General features: G+C 36.3%; 1 protein-coding gene across 2 annotated transcripts in view; it reads left to right on the plus strand.

The window, feature by feature from the left end:
• Nucleotides 1-19420, plus strand: part of Eml5 (EMAP like 5) — a 140891-nt gene that overhangs the window by 84444 nt on the left and 37027 nt on the right. For both annotated transcript variants that reach the window (XM_087911581.1, XM_087911580.1), the window contains exons 22-28: nucleotides 4334-4486; nucleotides 6365-6496; nucleotides 8013-8101; nucleotides 9071-9247; nucleotides 11305-11506; nucleotides 12120-12246; nucleotides 15216-15230. In XM_087911581.1, coding sequence (XP_087767707.1) covers nucleotides 4334-4486; nucleotides 6365-6496; nucleotides 8013-8101; nucleotides 9071-9247; nucleotides 11305-11506; nucleotides 12120-12246; nucleotides 15216-15230 — 895 coding nt within the window. The remainder of the gene's footprint in view (nucleotides 1-4333; nucleotides 4487-6364; nucleotides 6497-8012; nucleotides 8102-9070; nucleotides 9248-11304; nucleotides 11507-12119; nucleotides 12247-15215; nucleotides 15231-19420) is intronic.

A 19420-nucleotide genomic window follows, 5' to 3' on the forward strand; every position in this document is an offset into this window, starting at 1 on the left:
TGATCCCATATCCATCCTTCCTCCCTCCCCCCCATCCCAATCTCCCAAGCTTTCCCCAATCCTCCCCTACTCCCTTCTCTCTAACCCTCTCCCCTTCCATCCACTCCCGCCCCGTGCACCCAATGTTGCCTGGCACTCTTGTCTACTTCCAATATCCAGGAGGAAAACTACATGATTTTCTTCAGGTTCACCTTCTTATTTAGCTTCTCTAAGATCACGAATAATAGGCGCAAAGACTTTTAATTATGGCTAGAATCCACTTATGAATGAGTACATACCATATTCCTCTTTTTGGGTCTGGATTACCTCACTCAGTAAAGTGTTTTCTATTTCCATCCATTTGCATGCAAAATTCAAGATGTCATTGTTTTTTACCGCTGAGTAAAACTCTAATGTGTATATGTTCCACATCTTCTTTAACCATTCTTCTATTGAGGGACACCTATGTTGTTTCCAGGTTCTGGCTATTGCAAATAGTGCTGCTATGAACATAGTTGAACAAATGCTTTTGTAGTATGATAGGGCACCTCTTGGGTATATTCCCAAGAGTGGAATTGCTGGGTCCTGAGGGAGGCTGACTCCCAGTTTCCTGATAAACCGCCACACTGATTTCCACAGTGGCTGCATAAGTTTGCATCCCACCAACAATGGATGAGTGTTCCCCTCACTCCACATCCTCTCCAGCATAGGCTATCATTGGTATTTTTGAAAAAAAGCCCAGGACCAGATGGTTTCAATGCAGAATTCTACCAGAACTTCCAAGAAGTGCTAATACCTATACTCCTTAATGTATTTCACAATATAGAAACAGAAGAGTCATTGCCAAATTCTTTTTATGAAGCTACAGTTACCCTGATACCAAAACCACATAAAGACACAACCAAGAAAGAATTACAGGCCAATCTCACTCATGAACATCGATGCAAAAATTCTCAACAAAATCCTGGCAAACCGAATCCAAGAACACATTAGAAAAATTATCCATTATGATCAAGTAGGCTTCATCCCAGAGATGCAGGGCTGGTTCAACATATGCAAATCTATCAATGTAATCCATCATATAAATAAACTGAAAGAAAAAAATCATATGATCATTTCATTAGATGCTGAAAAAGCATTTGACAAAATTCAACATCCCTTTATGATAAAGGTGTTGAAGAGATTGGGGATACAAGGATCATACCTAAATATAATAAAAGCTATTTACAGCAAGCCGATAGCTAACATCAAATTGAATGGAGAGAAACTCAAAGCCATTCCATTGAAATCAGGAACACGACAAGGCTGTCCACTCTCCCCATACCTCTTCAATATAGTGCTTGAAGTTCTAGCAATAGCAATAAGACAACATAAGGGGATCAAGGGGATTCGAATTGGAAAGGAAGAAGTTAAACTCTCATTATTTGCAGATGATATGATAGTGTACATAAGCGACCCCAAAAACTCTACCAAAGAACTCCTACAGCTGATAAACACCTTTAGTAATGTGGCAGGGTACAAGATCAACTCCAAAAAATCAGTTGCCCTCCTATACACAAAGGATAAAGAAGCAGGGAGGGAAATCAGAGAATCTTCACCTTTCACAATAGCCACAAATAGCATAAAATATCTTGGGGTAACTCTAACCAAGGAAGTGAAAGATCTATTGGACAAGAACTTTAAGTCTTTGAAGAAGGAAATTGAAGAGGATACCAGAAAATGGAAAGATCTCCCCTGCTCTTTGATTGGAAGGATCAACATAGTTAAAATGGCAATTCTACCAAAAGCAATCTATAGATTCAATGCAATCCCCATCAAAATCCCATCAAAATTCTTCACAGACCTTGAGAGAACAATAATCAACTTTATATGGAAAAACAAAAAACCCAGGATAGTCAAAACAATCCTATACAATAAAAGTACTTCCGGAGGTATAACCATCCCTGACTTCAAACGCTATTACAGAGCTACAGTATTGAAAACAGCTTGGTATTGGCATCAGAACAGAGAAGTCGACCTATGGAATCGAATAGAAGACCCAGATATTAACCCACAAACCTATGAACACTTGATTTTTGATAAGGGAGCTAAAGGTATGCAATGGAAGAAGGAAAGCATTTTTAACAAATGGTGCTGGCATAACTGGATGTCAACCCGTAGAAGAATGAAAGTAGATCCATATCTATCACCATGCACAAAACTCAAGTTCAAATGGATTAAAGACCTCAACATTAACCTGACCACTTTGAACCTGATAGAAGAGAAAGTGGGAAGTAGTCTACAAGACATAGGCACAGGAGACCACGTCCTAGGTAGAACCCCAGTAGCACAGACAATAAGAGAATCAATGAATAAATGGGACCTCCTGAAACTGAGAAGCTTCTGTAAAGCAAAGGACACTGTCAGTAAGACCAAAAGGCTACCTTCCGACTGGGAGAAGATCTTCACCAACCCCTCATCAGACAAACGTCTGATCTCCAAAATATACAAAGAACTCAAGAAACTAGACACTAAAACTCTAATTAACCCAATTAAAAAAATGGGGTACTGATCTGAACAGAGAATTCACAACAGAAGAACTTCGAATGGCCAAAAGACACTTAAGGTCATGCTCAACATCCTTAGCGATCAGGGAAATGCAAATCAAAACAACTATGAGATACCATTTTACACCCGTCAAAAATTCATTCATTTATTATGTATACAATGTTCTGTCTGTGTGTATGCCTGCACACCAGAAGAGGGTGCCAGACTTCACTATAGATGGTTGTTAGCGACCTTGTGGTTGCTGGGAATTGAACTCAGGACCTTTGGAAGAGCAGGCAATGCTCTTAACTGCTCAGCCATCTCTCCAGCCCCCTATAGAGGCACTTCTTAATGACCTTCCTGCTGTAGAAAAATCATTCTGGCTGACAAAGTATCTATATCATTCTGCTTTAATACCAAAAAAACAGGGAAAGGAAGTATGGATTTTGGGTTGGCTGGTAATACATGACAAATTCTATCCAGATTCGTGTTTATAACCACCATCCGCATACTGCCATCCCCCTGTATCTCTGGCTTGTCCTCCTGAGAAGTGTTAACATGTCAGATGGCTTTCATCATGTCTTCCACTGAGTTTCTTTTAGGCATCCTTAACTAAAGGGATATGTGCTTGATAATTAGATTATTACTTATTCCCAGTGCAGTCTGATTTTTCATTCTGTTACAACTTCACCCTATCCCTCAGATTGCATGCGAGTACCAAAAGCTTTAGGGTTTTGCCTTTGCTTGCCATAGCTCTTGCTGTTAGGATAAACTCATTATTTCTTTATTTATCAGTGTAACTCTGACTTCTTTTAAAACGAATAGTAACATCATTAATAATAAAAAATATTAATATTATATAGAGTTTTGAAACAGATCTCCCTAGCTTAAACTAATAATTGTCCAATGTCCTTTTTAATTTCTGAAGCATTTTTACAAATATTTTTTAAACTTTTTGTTTTAATAGAACAAAGATAGCCCTTGCCTCCCACCCGCAATCTTCACTTAGGTCATTGGCTATAGTTGGATTTTCTATTACTCTACCCCCATGTTGGTATTCCAAATGTTGTTGGTTATTTTACTCTTTTTACTCTTTTGGCTTTAGGGGGCGCACCACTCAGCTCCCAAGTAAATCACACATGAAGGCTTAGTTTTACTTATGAATGCCCGGCCTTAGCTTGGCTTTTTGTTAGCCATCTTTTCTCAACTTAAACTATTCCATCTATCTTTTGCCTCTGGACTTTTTCCTTTTCTATTTCTGTTTACCTTTCTTTATATCTTTCTCCGTGGCTTGCTAGGTAGCTGGGCCGCTGGCCCCTGATGTCCTTCTCTCCTTGTTCTAACTTACTTCATTTTCCTCTCCAGATTTTGCCTTCTGTTTATACTCTCTGCCTGCCAGTCCTTCCTGTCCTTTTCCCTGCCTCATTGTTGACTAGTTAGCTCTTTATTAGACCATCAAGTGTTTCAGACAGTCAAAGAATCACAGCTTCACAGAGTTAAACAAATGCAGCATAAATAAAAGCTATACACCTTTACATTGTTAAACAAATGTTTCAGAGAGTAATGTGACATACCTTAAAATAATATTCTACAACAATTGGCTTTTTATTAGTTAAGAATTTTCCTTTTTTTTCAGCTTTCTGTTAATAATTATACATTCTTGTTAAGGTTAGAAACACATTTTAACAGAATTTCTTGACTTCTTTTTTATGTTGATTTGATGCCATAATAAATACAGGTTCCTCTGTATAATTAAAGGCCCTTAAAGCACATACTCTAAACATGTATATGTGACAAGAAATTCCCTATTGCTTTCCTTCTCTTTCAGGTGGGAGGTGCTGTTGCTTTTCTCCTGATGGAAAAGTTTTAGCTGTAGGTCTCAATGATGGAAGCTTCTTAATGGCAAATGCAGACACTCTAGAGGATCTCGTGTCCTTTCACCACAGAAAAGATATTATTTCAGATATCCAGTTTTCACCTGGTGAGATTGCATTGAAATTATATTTGATTATTTGCATCAACCTGTCAGTGAGTGAATGTATCAACATGTAATAATTTTCTAACTTATTTTACCTCAGACCATTCTCTCTCTCTCTCTCTCTCTCTCTCTCTCTCTCTCTCTCTCTCTCTGTGTGTGTGTGTGTGTGTGTGTGTGTGTATGTGTGAGTGTGTGTGAGAGAGAGAGAGAGAGAGAGAGAGAGAGAGAGAGAGAGAGAGAATGTGGTTTTTCAGTTTGTGGTGTATATGCATGTGTTGTGTGTACACTTGTAGAGGACAGAGTTAGGTGCCCTGCTCGATCATCACCCACTTTAGTCCTTTATGGTAATACCTTACTGAACCTGAAGCTAGGCTACCTATAAGGTCAACAGTCCTCCTGTCTCTGACCCCAGCAGTGTTGGGGTCACAGGGTGTAGTCATGCCCAGCTTTTACATGAGTGTAAAGATACAAATTTAAATCCTCATGCTTTCATTGCTAGAACTCTTACCGCTGACCATCTCTCTAGCTCTAGAATTTTACTCTTTGATCAGGCAGCGGGGTGAAGTGTAAGAGCCCTGTGCTTGCCAGGTACAAATGTCTTGTTTAATCTTAATCCTTATGCCACTAACAATCCAAATGACTTGGGGCCAGGACAATTTAGGTGGACTTTAGTTTTCATATTTGCAAATAAAAGGGGACAAATAACTACTTTTTGAAATAGTAATGCTTTTGAAGTTGCATGTTTTATGTTACCAATTTCTTTGATTCAGTGTCTACTAAAATGATGACTAAAATGACTAAATTACTAATGATAAGACAACATTTCTTATGTCGATTCATGTCCATTTCTCTCCTAAACTTAGCAAAATATTTTTGGAAGGATTGATTGTAACAAAATTGGAAGATAAATGGCTCTTTAAAATTTGCTGTCCAAAATAGCTCTATGGGAAGGCAGTGCTTAGGTGTCATTAATGGGAGAGGATTTGTGCTTATATTCATGAGGCCCTGGATTTGTTCCCCAGAAAAACAATAAACGAAGTCAGACTGTGTAAGATTGAAAATAAAATAAAATAAAATAAAATATTCCATACACTGAACTAATGTATATATTGTAGTAAAAGGTGTGACGGGCTGTGTTCCTGCCACCTGGCTCCCGGCTAGCTTTACTCAAAATAATTACACAGAAACTGTATTCATTTAAACACTGCCTGTCCCATTATATCTAGCCTCTTATTGGCTAACTCTCACATGTTAGTTTAGACCATTTCTAATAATCTGTATCGCCACTTGACTGTGACTTACCGGGATGAGTCTAACCAGCATCCGTCGCGGAGAGGAGAGCCATGGAGTCTGCCTGACTCTGCTTTCTTTCTCCCAGAATTTTGTTCTGTCTACTACGCCCATCTAAGGGCTGTCTTATCAAAAGGCCAAGGTAGTCTCTTTATTTAACCAAGGAAAGCTACAAATAGAAAGAAGACCCTCCTACACCAATACACTAAGAAAATTCACTTCATTTTGTTATTAATATTCTTAAAGAAATATATTGTCATTTGATATCAACATTTATATCTGATTATAATATAATTTATTGGACACTTAAGACTTCCCCCAGGGCAGTTAAGAGCATTGCCTGCTTTTCCAAAGGTCCTGAGATCAATTCCCGGCAACCACATGGTGGCTCACAACCATCTGTAATGAGGTCTGGTGCCCTCTTCTGGCCGGCAGACACACAAACAGACAGACTATTGTATACATAATAAATAAATAAATATTTAAAATAAAAAAAATGATTTCCCCCAAAAGATAAGTAGAGTTACCTCTGGTTGCAGAGTTAATCTCCTTCCACAGGTAGGAAATACCAAGCAAATGTTTCTGTTGTAGGTTCTGGGAAATACCTAGCTGTGGCGTCTCACGACAGCTTTATAGATATATACAATGTGATGAGCAGTAAGCGGGTGGGCGTCTGCAAAGGAGCCACCAGCTACATAACCCACATTGACTGGGACTCCAGAGGTAAGACTTCAGTGACTTCATATTGACAAGAGCTTCGTGGCGCTGGCATAGCGCTTTACAGGAGCCCCAGGTGAGCGCTGTAAAGTTTGGACTTTACAGTAGCTCATCTCATGTCATTCAGATGAGAGTACAGCAGGTGTTAAGAAGTTAATTGAAAGTGATTCAATTTTATCCAAGAAAGAATTTAGTCATAATGTTCTGGTTTTTGTCAGGTAAGTTTCACGCATTTCAAATTTGGAAATAGAAATGTTAATTAAGATTTTAAAAGCATTTCTTCCATGACTTAATTTACTATATGTTTTCTAAAAATCATCATAATCTTATGGCATAGTATTTAATGAGAACTTCTTTGCAGAATGTATAGCATATAACACTTTGAAAAGTTCAAACAAATGTTAAATATTTTAAATACCCTCATTTTAAAGGCTATTTCACATTTTCAGTTTTGTAAATTTCATGTTTGTAAGGTTAAGATTTCTCAAATATCCTTACACTGTTTACTTGTACTTTTAAAAATTTTAACAGAAAAATTTGTTTCAATTTTCTTTTTAGTGGATATAGCAAGTAAAATAGTTTTATCTATTTGTCTACATAAAAATAAGCTTTTTATGAATGAAATTATTTAATTATAAGGGAATTAAGAAAATGCAATGATGTTAATATATTCATTATAAAGGAAATTGACCTAGGACCTTGTGCATGCTAGGCAAGTGATCTATCACTGAGCTGTGTTCCTACCCCATTTCTCATTTTTCACTTTCTCATGGGGTCTCACTGAATCCCACAGGTTTGCCTTGAATTCACTCTGTAGTCCAGGCAGTCCTTGAACTTGTGCGTTCGCTGTCCTAGTCTCAGCCTCTTGAATGCCTCAAAATACAGGCCTCAAACTTAAGTTTTCCTGTAAAAAATACAAACAAAACACAAATATCAATGCAAAGACAAAGCTATTTTTCATAGGGAATAAGAGACTTCTTGTTCTTTAGCCAAATATGAGTGACCATGGCCTAGGAACACAGACTCAGGTTACTACTAATACCATGTCCCAAGGTAGTAATAGTTACATGAAGTTTACATAATCATAAAGCCAGGAAAGTTATAAATCAAGACATTTTAAAAGTACATTTGTGTTTAGGCCGGGTAGATGGGTTTTGCAAAGAGGAAGCTCTGTTTAAGGCCTCAGATGCTGCCTGCAGACATTAGGGTCTCTGGATCGGTGGAAACTAGGGTTATGAATGTCCTAAAAGGATTTTCCTAATTAATAGTCACAAACATGCCAGGTCTCATGCATAGGGGAGTTGTAAATGACTTCTTAGGGAACTAAAGCTAACCCATGATAATTTGTCTCCAGACCAGAATATTTCACTCTCCCTAGAGAATTACACAATTCTGATCAGCCTGTGAGATGTTTATCATGCATTATGTTTTGTTTTCTTTCTGAGAATTTTGGTTCAGGGTCATGATATTTTTATTTATATGTTTTAATATGTATATAACTTTTAAATTTTTTTCTTTTAAGGAAAGCTTTTACAAGTCAACACTGGTGCTAAAGAGCAGTTATTCTTTGAAGCTCCCAGAGGGAAAAAACAAACTATCCCCACTACAGAGGTAGGAAGATGGTGATGCTTGAAGTGATGTTTGTATAATTGACATTGATTGGAAAGCTAATGCCTCCTTCCTACATGTGATGACCATTCTCACATTGTTTGGATAGGTCTGTGGGTGACTTTGTTTTACTGGGCTACATAGATACCTAGATGGGTAAAGGAAAGGGAAACTTTGTGAAAGAAGGAATCTGGGCCTGGTGGAGCACACCTTTAATCCCAGCACTGGGAAGGCAGAGGCAGGCAGATCTCTATGAGTTCTAGGCCAGCCTGGTCTACACAGTGAGTTCTAGGTTATACAGGGTTTACATAGAGAAGCACTGCCTCCAAAAAGAAAGCAAAGGGAATATAAAAACTTGTATACTTAGCTGCACTTGAATCACTGTCCTAAAAGGATGATAATAGAGGATGTGCCATCTCCTTTGAAGTACCGACTGCATTACATCTTTTGAAGCCTGTGTACCTAAGTGTTTGTTCTTGCAGGTATGTATGAGGGTGGGAGAGGGAAGAGAGCAGAGATGGGGAAGGACGAAGGAAAGAAAATTATTCTCAGTCTTGTGTCTGATAATATTACTACTTTGGCATGACCTAGGAAGAGATGCTCAGCAGATTTGATGTGAACGGGGCTAAATAAAGAAAGAGGCTCTCAGAGTCTTAATTTCTAGACTAATTGGAAAACATGTTTATGACACATTAATAGAGACTTAGATGCATAGTAAATATTGTTTTTGGCTAATCTGCAGGAAGAAGTAGTTTTATTTATTATTGTTTTTCAGAAGCTAGGACAGATAGTATGTATATAGTATGTCCTGGACAGTATCATGTTGAAATTCTCTGCGGGTGGTGGGCCTGGGTACGTATAAAACCAGTTTATAAAGGCAGTTTTACTGTTAAATCTTAGGTAGTGACAGAGAAATGTTCAGACTTTGCATATTAAATATTAGAAACTTACAGCATTTTTTTATATTTTTAGGTGGAAAAAATTAGTTGGGCCTCATGGACAAGTGTACTTGGTTTATGTTGTGAGGGAATTTGGCCAATAATTGGAGAAGTCACAGATGTAACTGCCTCTTGTCTCACCAGTGACAAAATGGTCCTAGCCACAGGAGATGATTTGGGATTCGTGAAACTGTTTAGATACCCAGCTAAAGTATGTGTTTTTCTTTAACTTATCTAATGATCATTGTAATGAAAGTGGTGAAAGTAGCACGATGTCATTGTTTTAATATTAATAATGCATAGATAGTGAGTAATGCTATATCACCAGAGGTTTGGAATTGTTTTTCCTATTCTTGGCATCATATTTCTAGCCTTTATCTAAAATAAATATTATAGTTTACTAAACTGTGCCTTGGTTTGTATGTTACATACTGTTCGGTGCCTTGTTTAGTATGTTATATTGTATAGTGGTTTTCATTATTAACTATATACATTTCCCTCAATGTTCTTTTTATCACTATTAAATAAATTTTATAATTAATTATAAATATAACTTAAATATATAGCATTAGGAGTCAATATAAACTTTGTAAATGTAGTTTTACATTAGAAAAGAGGGCAATTAAATATTAAATATTTGAATAAAATTAAATAACACTGATTAATGTCATGATTTTTTTCTGAAACCAGATAGTACAGATTCTTTACAGTGCTACATTACCTAGGCTGTGTTGTTTGATTGTTCAACTCATCTTTTTACTAACCTCTATTCACACTACTGTAAAACTTAAGGCTCTACTTACTACAAAAATAAAACTTGTATATAGAGTGCAAGGGCATTTACTTCCCAGTTGTCATAAATTACGCTATAGATTATAATTTAGCATCAATAGGAATATGAACAAAATTTGAAGTAGGATGCTAAAAATAAATCATGATATTTCGTTCATGCTAACCTCAGCTGCCCATATAAGCATTTTTAGATACTGAAATGAAAATATAGGTTTAAAACTTCTTATTGGGAGCTTGGGCACTCAAATAAACATCCCAAACAGGAAGTTTAAACTCAATGGGAGAAGGGAAGAGAGAAAGGGGAGAGCTCACTATAGCAAGAACCACACAATCTTAGAGAAACTCTGTGCTTTGAAGACAGACTCCTCCTCAACTTAAAAATAAAAGGGTCGGCTTTTTCCATCTCTCCCCTGAAAAGGCAGCTTCTGCCTCGCTCCCTTCCCCCCACTTTTCCCCTTCCCCCCTCTCTCTGTTTCTCTCCCTCCCTCTCACTGTCTCTGTCTGTCTTTCTCTCTCTCTGCCTCTCTCAGCTCTTCTCCCTTCTTCCCTTCCCGCCTTCCCCCAAAACCCACTAAATAAATATCCCACTTACTCAGAAAAAAAAAGGGAGTATCTATTACATTTATCTGTGGGCAACAGCACATGTGCCTCATGGCCTGTATACAGATGGAGGCCAGAGGACAACCTGGAGGGTCAGTTCTCTCCTTCCACCAAGTGTTTTGAAAATTAAACTCTGGTCACCGGGTTTTGCGGCAAGTCCGTTTGTCTGCTCAGTCATCTTACCAGCCCTCTCTTTTCCCCACAGAGAACTCACTAATTTTGCTACTCACTATGTTTTGCTTACTTTAAAAAAGGCTTTTACATTTTTTCTTATTTATTTGGATGTGGGGGTTGGTGGGCATATGTACACATATATGTGTATGTATGTGAGCATATGTATGACTTCACGTAGAGGTCAGAGGATACTTGCTGAAGTTGGTTCTCTCCTTCTCCAGCATGGCGTCTAGAGATCACATTCATATCATTAGACGTGGCAGCAAGTACCTTTCCTTTACCTGCTGAACTCTCTTCCTGGCCCCTATGCTTTATTTATTTAAGAAACCTTAGCAACTTTGAAAAGATGTTCACTTAAAACCTGCTTATAGTTTATTGATCTCAAATTTACTTGCATTACTAATCTTTCCTGGGTCTATAACTTACAGTTCACTTGGTATTTAAAAGGGAACTGTAATTCTGGAGGATGTAGTTCTATAGTAGAGTACCTATTGCCTGCTTAGCAGGTGTGGAACACCAAAGGACAAAAGAAAGAAAGAAACTATGTGTAGGCAGTACTTACCAAAGAGAGCACAGTGAATTGAAGTGAAATATATTGTGTGTATACATATTTTGTATATATGTATATATATATCAAACTTTAAAAACAAAGGTTTCAGTGCTAGAATTCAGAAAGCATGTCTGAATTTGTTTTATTTTCAGGGAAAATTTGGAAAGTTTAAGAAGTATGTGGCTCACAGCACACATGTCACAAATGTTCGCTGGACTTATGATGACAGCATGCTGGTTACCCTAGGAGGTGCAGATATGTCTTTAATGGTGTGGACAAACGAAATGGAGAGCTATCGAGAAAAAAAGTCTTGTGATAGTGAAGAATCTGATATAGATTCTGAAGAAGATGGAGGTATGTCATTTTAAAATATCTTAGTAAAAACAGAAAAAATAGCTCTACTGATTTAAACTACAGAAGTTAAAAATAAATAGTAATGTGTTTCAACAATTGTATTATTAGTGTTTGGGTCAGTTTTACAATAAAATTGTTTTTGTGATTCATGACTGGCATGTATTGATGGCTTAGATATTCACCATCTAAGCCAGCCAATCATATTTTAAGTGCTGTTAAAAGCTTTTATGTTATTGAGCTTTATATTTTAAGATAATTTTTATTTTCTTAATATGTCAGTAATATCAGTAATTATAAAAACATAAGATGAATAATTTAACCACTCACACTTAACAGTTGAAAGTATATACTATTATAATTATGCCCTTATGTTCAAAATATTTTTAATAAAAATGAGATGATTGAGTTCATATTTGTAGCTTGTAGTGCATAATTAGTGATAATTAGTAGACATTATTACATATTACTAAATATTCTTCACATAAATCTTTCTAGTTCTGTATTTAGTAATGTGGCTTTAACAATTTATTTTACACTGTTGGAAGAAATAGAATTTATAAGAATGTAAGTGATCACCTTGCTATCGTTTGATAACCATTGTATTTGATGGTAGGCTATGATAGTGATGTGACAAGAGAGAATGAAATCAGTTACACCATCAGAGCCTTATCAACCAATATCCGCCCAATGCTTGGAGTCAAGCCTCATTTGCAACAAAAAGAGCCATCAGTTGATGAGAGGTAATAATAAAACTTAAAGTTAGGTGAAAAATGATAATGATATAAAAAATTGAACTATATCTAAAAATTGAATTATATGTAAATTTTATGTAGACACTGCTAATAATATATTGAATTATACAGTTGTGAACCACTGTTAGAAACTGTCCTTAAGTGCTCTTGGTGTTTACACTGTATTTACAAGGAGTTCAGGCAATGTTATATCCATATATACAGTTACTGTGATTGGAGTAATCTTATTTGCTGACTTTCATAATTGTGTGTGATAGATTAGGTGTGACCCAGTCTCTAAAAGCCCTCAATGAAGTATCAGCTGCCATTATTTCAAAAACTGTACCCAGAACATGAGTTGAAGTGGAATTTCTTACTGGAAATTACGGGTCTTCGTATAGGATCAACACATGCAGAGCAATTTTATGAAAAGAAAACTCCTGTGTTGTTTTTTGTATACACATACGAGACATGTTTGTGTGCTTGCATATGAACACAAGTGCTCGTGAAGGTCAAAGAAAGACCTTGGCTGTTAGCTTTTGTTTCTCAGGAGCCACCCATTAATTAATTAGAGACAAAATCTCTCACTGGGCTAGAATTCCCCAAATATCAAAGTCTGGCTGATCAGGAAGTCTCAGGGTTAACACCTGTTTGGTTTGTTTGTTTTGTTTTTTAACATGGGTTCTGAAGATTGAATTTAGGTCCTCATGCTTGTAAGGCAAGTACATTGCTGACTGAGCTTCTTCCCAGCCCAGCAGAGAACTTTTTAGTAGTCTTTGCTGAGAAGAGAATTTGACCTAATGTATTCCTAGTCAAGGATGAACAGTGAAGAGGCATTAGGGATTTGAATGTGTAGCTCGGTGATAGAGTACTTGCCAGCATGTGTGAGGCCTGGGATCTATTCTGAGAACAACAAAAAGAGCAAACTGAGTCAATGGTACAGACTTCACAAGTGAAACGGTTTTAAGAAATAATAAAAGACATTGTTCAGAGAAGGTGAGAAACAGGTAATGGTGGATGGGATAGCAGTGACTTCCAGAAAAGGCTGCGATGAAGGAAACTTTACTATAAGAAGTTCATGTTTGATGGAAAAGCAAATAACATGAAAGGTGGGTTTAATGTTCAGGGATAGAGATGAAGTTAGGGGTGAGCTGTACCTAATAGTGGGGAAGGAGACAGACGACTAGGCGCTCTAGGACTCACTGCTGGCAGTGTTCCCAGGGAATGCAGCTCCGCTCTGCTTCAGGTGCTCAGTGTGTCCTTAAGTGTTCAGGTAACCACAGTGGGTGGTCATCTAAAGAAGAGTCAGAGGGTGGTGTGCATTTTCTCTGTGTGAAGAAGCAAAGTATAAAAATGTTAGAAAAGTCAATTCATACCGTGATCTGAATACTTATATTAAAACTCCAGAATAAGGCAGCTTGCTAGAAGATAGTGTCTAGTGCTAAGTTCATACATGTGGATCAGACAAAAGGCTAAGACAGCCATTTGTGTCATTTAGCAGTTGTTTGACCTTGAAAAGTATTAATCTGTTCTCAAGCTATGTCTTTACTTTTAGCAGAATGAGAGCTATAATCCTTATCTATGGATTATTTGAAGTTCTAAATAAAATACTCAAGAGTTAAATATTAATAATTAAGAAATATATCTTTACTAATGACACACTCTCATTTAATGAAATATAATACATAGTGACATTAGCACTTGGGAGGCAGAAGCAGAACTCTGTGAACATGAGGACAGCCTGTTCTACAAAGCAATTTCTAGGTCAGCCAGGTCTACAAAGTGAGAGCCTGTTTCATTGACAAAAAGAAAGAGTAGCCTAAAATATTAATCCTGAGATTAAACATTCACAAAGAGTACTACCTTAATATTTATTAATTACAGGAACACATATAAATAAACAAATAAGGATTCTGTAAATTGAATATTTGAAGAATTAGTATTATTTAAGGAAATTCTATCTTCCACGTAATAAAAAAATAAAAAGTACTATAATCTCTTTCATAAGTTATTGATTTTTTTCAATAAGAAATGTTATCATTCAGATCAGTTTGTTGTATAACCTAACTTTACTCTGGAAGCCACACTTGATCACAGTAAAGCTGATTTCTCTTCATTGGTGAAGCCTTTCATGTGAGGGCAGATTTTGAAACTGTTTAATGTTTTCATTGCTGTAACCATTTCTGTTAGGTTTTTTGTTTGTTTGTTGACTTTGTAGTCCAGTCAGGCCTGGATCTCACTGTGAACAGCACCCCAGACTTGCTTCCTATGCATACTTTTTCTGCCTCCACATCTCAGTTGCTGGGATTATAGGTGGAAGCCAACATGCCCAGCTCTAGTTTGGATTTTTTGTAGCAAACTTCTCAAATTTATTCTTGAAATTTTTTTTTTTGCATTTCATTCTCAATTTCCATAGTATCAGTTCTGCTAAATTCTTTTGAAAATGCTGAGACAGATGTCACTAATGTGGCTCATAAGAGTCCTCAGTTTCACAAAAAAATAATAAATTAAAAGGAGATCAAAAGAGATACTTATCCTGCCAGTTTTGAATATATTATTCAAAGTATACTTTAGCAATTTAAATAGTTGTTTTATATTTTAATGTTAGCCATTAAATATTAATCAGTTACTTCATAATCAGCTAAGCATCAAATCATCTACTTCAAAGGAATTATTTCTGATGATAGTTGATTACTACTATAGTTAATACTTTTTGTGGATTTTTTTCTGAATGATTTTGATAGTGATATGACTTTATTTTTCAATAAATATTTTATGCAAATATTTTGTACCTAAGGTAGTTAATTTTAGTCAATTTCTAGTATTTTAATTAAGATATACAAAACCTGTTATAAAATTAGAAATTTTGTGTTTTCTTAAAGTTCTTTTGATGTAGCTTTTATTTTGCTTATTGTTATGTATATTTACCATCAATTTTTTATGTGTTTTCCCACTTTCTTCTCCTTTGCCTTTCAAAGACAGGGGGTAGTAAGGTAAGTGCTTTTTTAAAAGAATATATTCTATTAAAATGTTTATTGTTCTATTTTGATCCCTAGAGTATGTCAAGGTATTAATTTTTACTATAAAATATTTACTTACACCTGATAAAAAGATTAGAAAATGAAATGTGATTGTTATTTTGTAAGTAGGCCTTCATTATAATTTTACAAATGACTTTTCATGAATCCATGAATTTTAGTACTTCCTTTAGATGCCCATGAGAACTCACATAATCATATGTATTTATCAATGGAAGATTATTCACTTCATAAACATTGTTCCACTTAATGATGCGTAATATACTCATCCATTTAAAAATAGGATAATTATAGTATTTTGTGTTTAACAAAATTACATGAATAAAAAAGGCTGTAGGAGCACTGACTTGCAACTACCTTCAGTAAGATGGAAATGTCCTCAGAGCAATTCTAAAGGAGACATCATGGGAATAAGTCAATTTTAGAAGTAAGAAGATACTACTTTCTAAAAAATGATAGGAGTTGAGGATGAAAAGTTCATTTGAGACCAGATTGTTCAGAAACCCATTCTGTTTCCTTAAATAATTTGGCAAATGAAATTAATTATCTTGGAAACTCATTGTGTTTTCAACAGAGTAATATGCAAAGATGACTTTAGAGTATGACTTGACTTCTGAACAGGCCCACATAATCTTACATGAACAGAAATGAAGTATCCAGACCTAGTTCGGTATGGAAAGTAGTGTTTAGTACTAAATTCCACAATAAAGGAAATCCTAGCCATTCTGAATACTGTAGAAGAAACCAGAGTGAGGAAAAGTTGGAAGGCTGTTGCTAAGAGCACTCAGTTCTTTAGGAATCACTTGTCTGAAACATGAAGCTAAGTGGAGTTGTAATTGCTGTCTTGAATATGGACAACTTTTTATGTGAAGTAATCTCGCCATGGCAAGTGTGCTTGGCCGAGCATCTGACAGGAAAGCTGTGGAAGCCTCCTGTGATCCTTTCAGTTCTGTTAGTGATGATGCTATCATCATTCTCCTTCCACTCCTGGGTTTGAATCCAGGCCTCAGGCGGTAGGCAAATGTTCCAACACAGTTGCATCCTCAAACCTTGTATTTTTGTTTTATTTTATTTTTGTGTTTTGAGCAGAATCTTAAAAGTGTAGACATGGCTGGCTGGCATTTGAGATTCCTTCTCCTTAGCTTCCAGAATGCTGGGATCTGTAACATGAGGGGGCCGGCTTGTTGGGGTTTCCGTCCCACCCTGTACCCCACAGCCGGCAAACCCCAAAGAAAATCACACACAGGACTCCATAAGGTTATAAACTGATTGGCCCATTAGGTCAGGCTCCTTATTAGTCCTTGTAACTTACATTAATCCATTATCATTATCTGTGTTAGCCACATGGGCTCAGTACCTTTCTCAGTGTGACAGCTTACATGTTGCCTCTTCGGTGGTCTGCACAGGAATGGCAGAGGAACCTCCCTGCTTCCCAGAAGTCTCCTGTTCTCATTGCATCACCTCTACTTCCTGTCTGGTTTTCCCGCCTATACTGCCTGCCTGGCCAATCAGCGTTTTATTAAAATATGATTGACAGAATACAGACAATTCTCCTGCATCAGGGATCTCCGTCACCTACCACCTGCCAAGCTTCATTCTGCTATTAAGGAAATTTTTCTTTTGGGGAAGGGGAGAGAAAGGTAGTTTTGTTTTGAGACAGTCTTGCTGTGTAGCCCTGACTGCCCTGGCACTAATAGTCTTGCTCAGGCTAGCCTTGAACTCACGGCAACCCTCCTGCCTTGGCTTCTCAGAGTGTAGTGGCATTATAGACAAGTACCAACGTGCTCAGTTGGTATTCTTCTTTTAAATGATACTTGCTTTGCTGCCAAGTTCCAAACTCAGTAAGACCTTGAATGACTGAATCTGCCTGCTTGAGTTGGTACCTGAAGAACCTTCTTAGATTTGCAAGATGATCTCATGAGACAGTTTCTTTAAAAGCAGCCCCATTAATACTTGGCTAAGGTCCTCTTTTCCTTTCTTAAGAAAAAAGATAAGATGAATGACCCTCTAAAGAGTGTCGCAAAACATTTTGAATTCTTATGTCTTTCTTCTTTTTTAATTTTCTGGTTTATATGCCATTAATGAACTAATTTAAGCTTAAGTACAGTAATAAAAACAAGCCTTTAATGTGTGCAATACAGTTTATCTGTGCTAAGCCTAACAATATTTTATTATGTGAGATTCTGCGATAATGTTTAAAATTCAGGTATGTGTTAAAATCCTTTTTCTTTTCTTCTCTGCTGCTGAAAAGAGGATCCAGGTAACCCTGTCCTTGCTATGTTTACAAGACCAAATTTTGTGTTTTTGTCATCTCTCCTGTTTTAATTAATGAGCAGTGTTACTTTGTTCTCCACCTCTGTTCCCACTTCCCTCTCCATGAAGGAACATCTTAATTATCTGGCTTCCATAAGTCACTGTATTACTAACATTTTATGCATCCAAATTGTATAATTTTATAAGCCAGATAGTTTCATTTTAAGCAGTAATATGGATTATGTAAATAATATTTATAAAATTTAAATATGCTTAATTGTTATGTAAGGTTTTTTTAGATAAAACTTGCTAACAGGGTTAGAATTAAAGCTATCAGATTCTTACACATTGAATAAAAGTTCACAAAAAGTTGACTTGGAAGAAAAGCTGGACTTTCTGGCATTTTTTGAGCTAGTTCTGGTAGGAATTTTCTTAAATGTTAAATATTATTAATTAACTTCTATTTTTACTTATGAACATTCAAAAATGTGAAGATTTGAACTTTAAATTTCTGTGATAACTTGGAAAGTTACACATACTTGATGAAGATATTTTTTTATGATACCAGTCAGTCATGCTCAGTACATACAATTTCATGTTGTATGTGAATATGTACATTTATTTAACACTGTTTTACAGTACATAGTATCAAATTCAGGCTTGGCTTATGCTCGGCCACCATGCTGCCACCAGGCTAGATTCCCAACACTCTGCATGTATTTTATGTTATATGTTCAGTATGCACCAGAGCCGGAGTGATGGCTCAATAGTTAAGAGCACTGGATGTACTTGTAGAGGACTAGGTCCAGTTCCTACCAAACAGGGTGGCTCACTACCATCCTTAATTCCAGTTTCAGGGCATCTGACACCTCTTCTGACCTCTGTGGGTTCCTGCATGTACATGATGCACATGCACTCAGACATGCGTGGGCTTGTGCGCACACGTGTGTGTGTGCGCGCACACACACATATTTTAAAAGATGCAACATTTCTTTTAGCTTTGCAAATGTGTAACTTGACAATACTTTTGAAGTCTAGTTATATGGCTTTAGTAAATTATTAAATGTTGGAAGTTTTTACAAAATTAATGAGTATCATTTTTAATTTAGTTATAAATTGAGTTTAAAATTTAGAGAGGAGTTAATACATGATTCAAGTTCAGTGTTCAGATTATAAAATATTTGAATTTTGAGATGAATTGAATGGTTGAGATGAACTAGTAAGTGATTTTTAAAAATTAAGTAAAAGGTTTTACAAAAGTTCTTCCACAATTATATAATTCAGAATATGAATCTATACCCCTGTTGGAATAGGAAACATTTTACTAGATTCTGAGCAGATAAGAGAGGGCTTGATTCAAAAACTATTATGTAGGGAAAGGTGATTAATATTCCATAAATAGACTCGAGAAGGAGATTTGGAGACAGTAGTTGTGGTAATGGCCTTTTTTTTTTTTTTACCTTGCTTTGTGACTATAAAATGACTTCCTTGAATAACTTTCTGGTGTTGATGCCATTAGCCACCATGAGAGACCTCAGAGAGTGGGACAGTAAAGGGCATGGAGGAGCATGGAGGACAGGCCATTATAGATGTGAACTCGTGTGAGTTATGTTATCAGCAGTACAGAAAGTTCATGTTATCCAAATTCACTGTCAGAATGTTTATATATCTGCTATGTGAGCCATAAGAGATGCTTTGGAACAATAATCCATCCAGAAATGAGTGTGTCAAACTAACATTCTTATACTGTTCTTATGCTACATTATTTTCATTATGAGATGCAGACCAAAGATATAAAAAGTAAAAATGAATAAAAATACTATTTCTTTCTGCATTAGAAATTATCAAGCTACAGAGAACACAGTCTAGTAAAATTAGAGTAGGCTCCCTTT

This window comes from Myodes glareolus, chromosome 11 (assembly GCF_982192425.1).
Source record: "Myodes glareolus chromosome 11, mMyoGla1.1, whole genome shotgun sequence".
NCBI classification, from domain to species: domain Eukaryota; kingdom Metazoa; phylum Chordata; class Mammalia; order Rodentia; family Cricetidae; genus Myodes; species Myodes glareolus.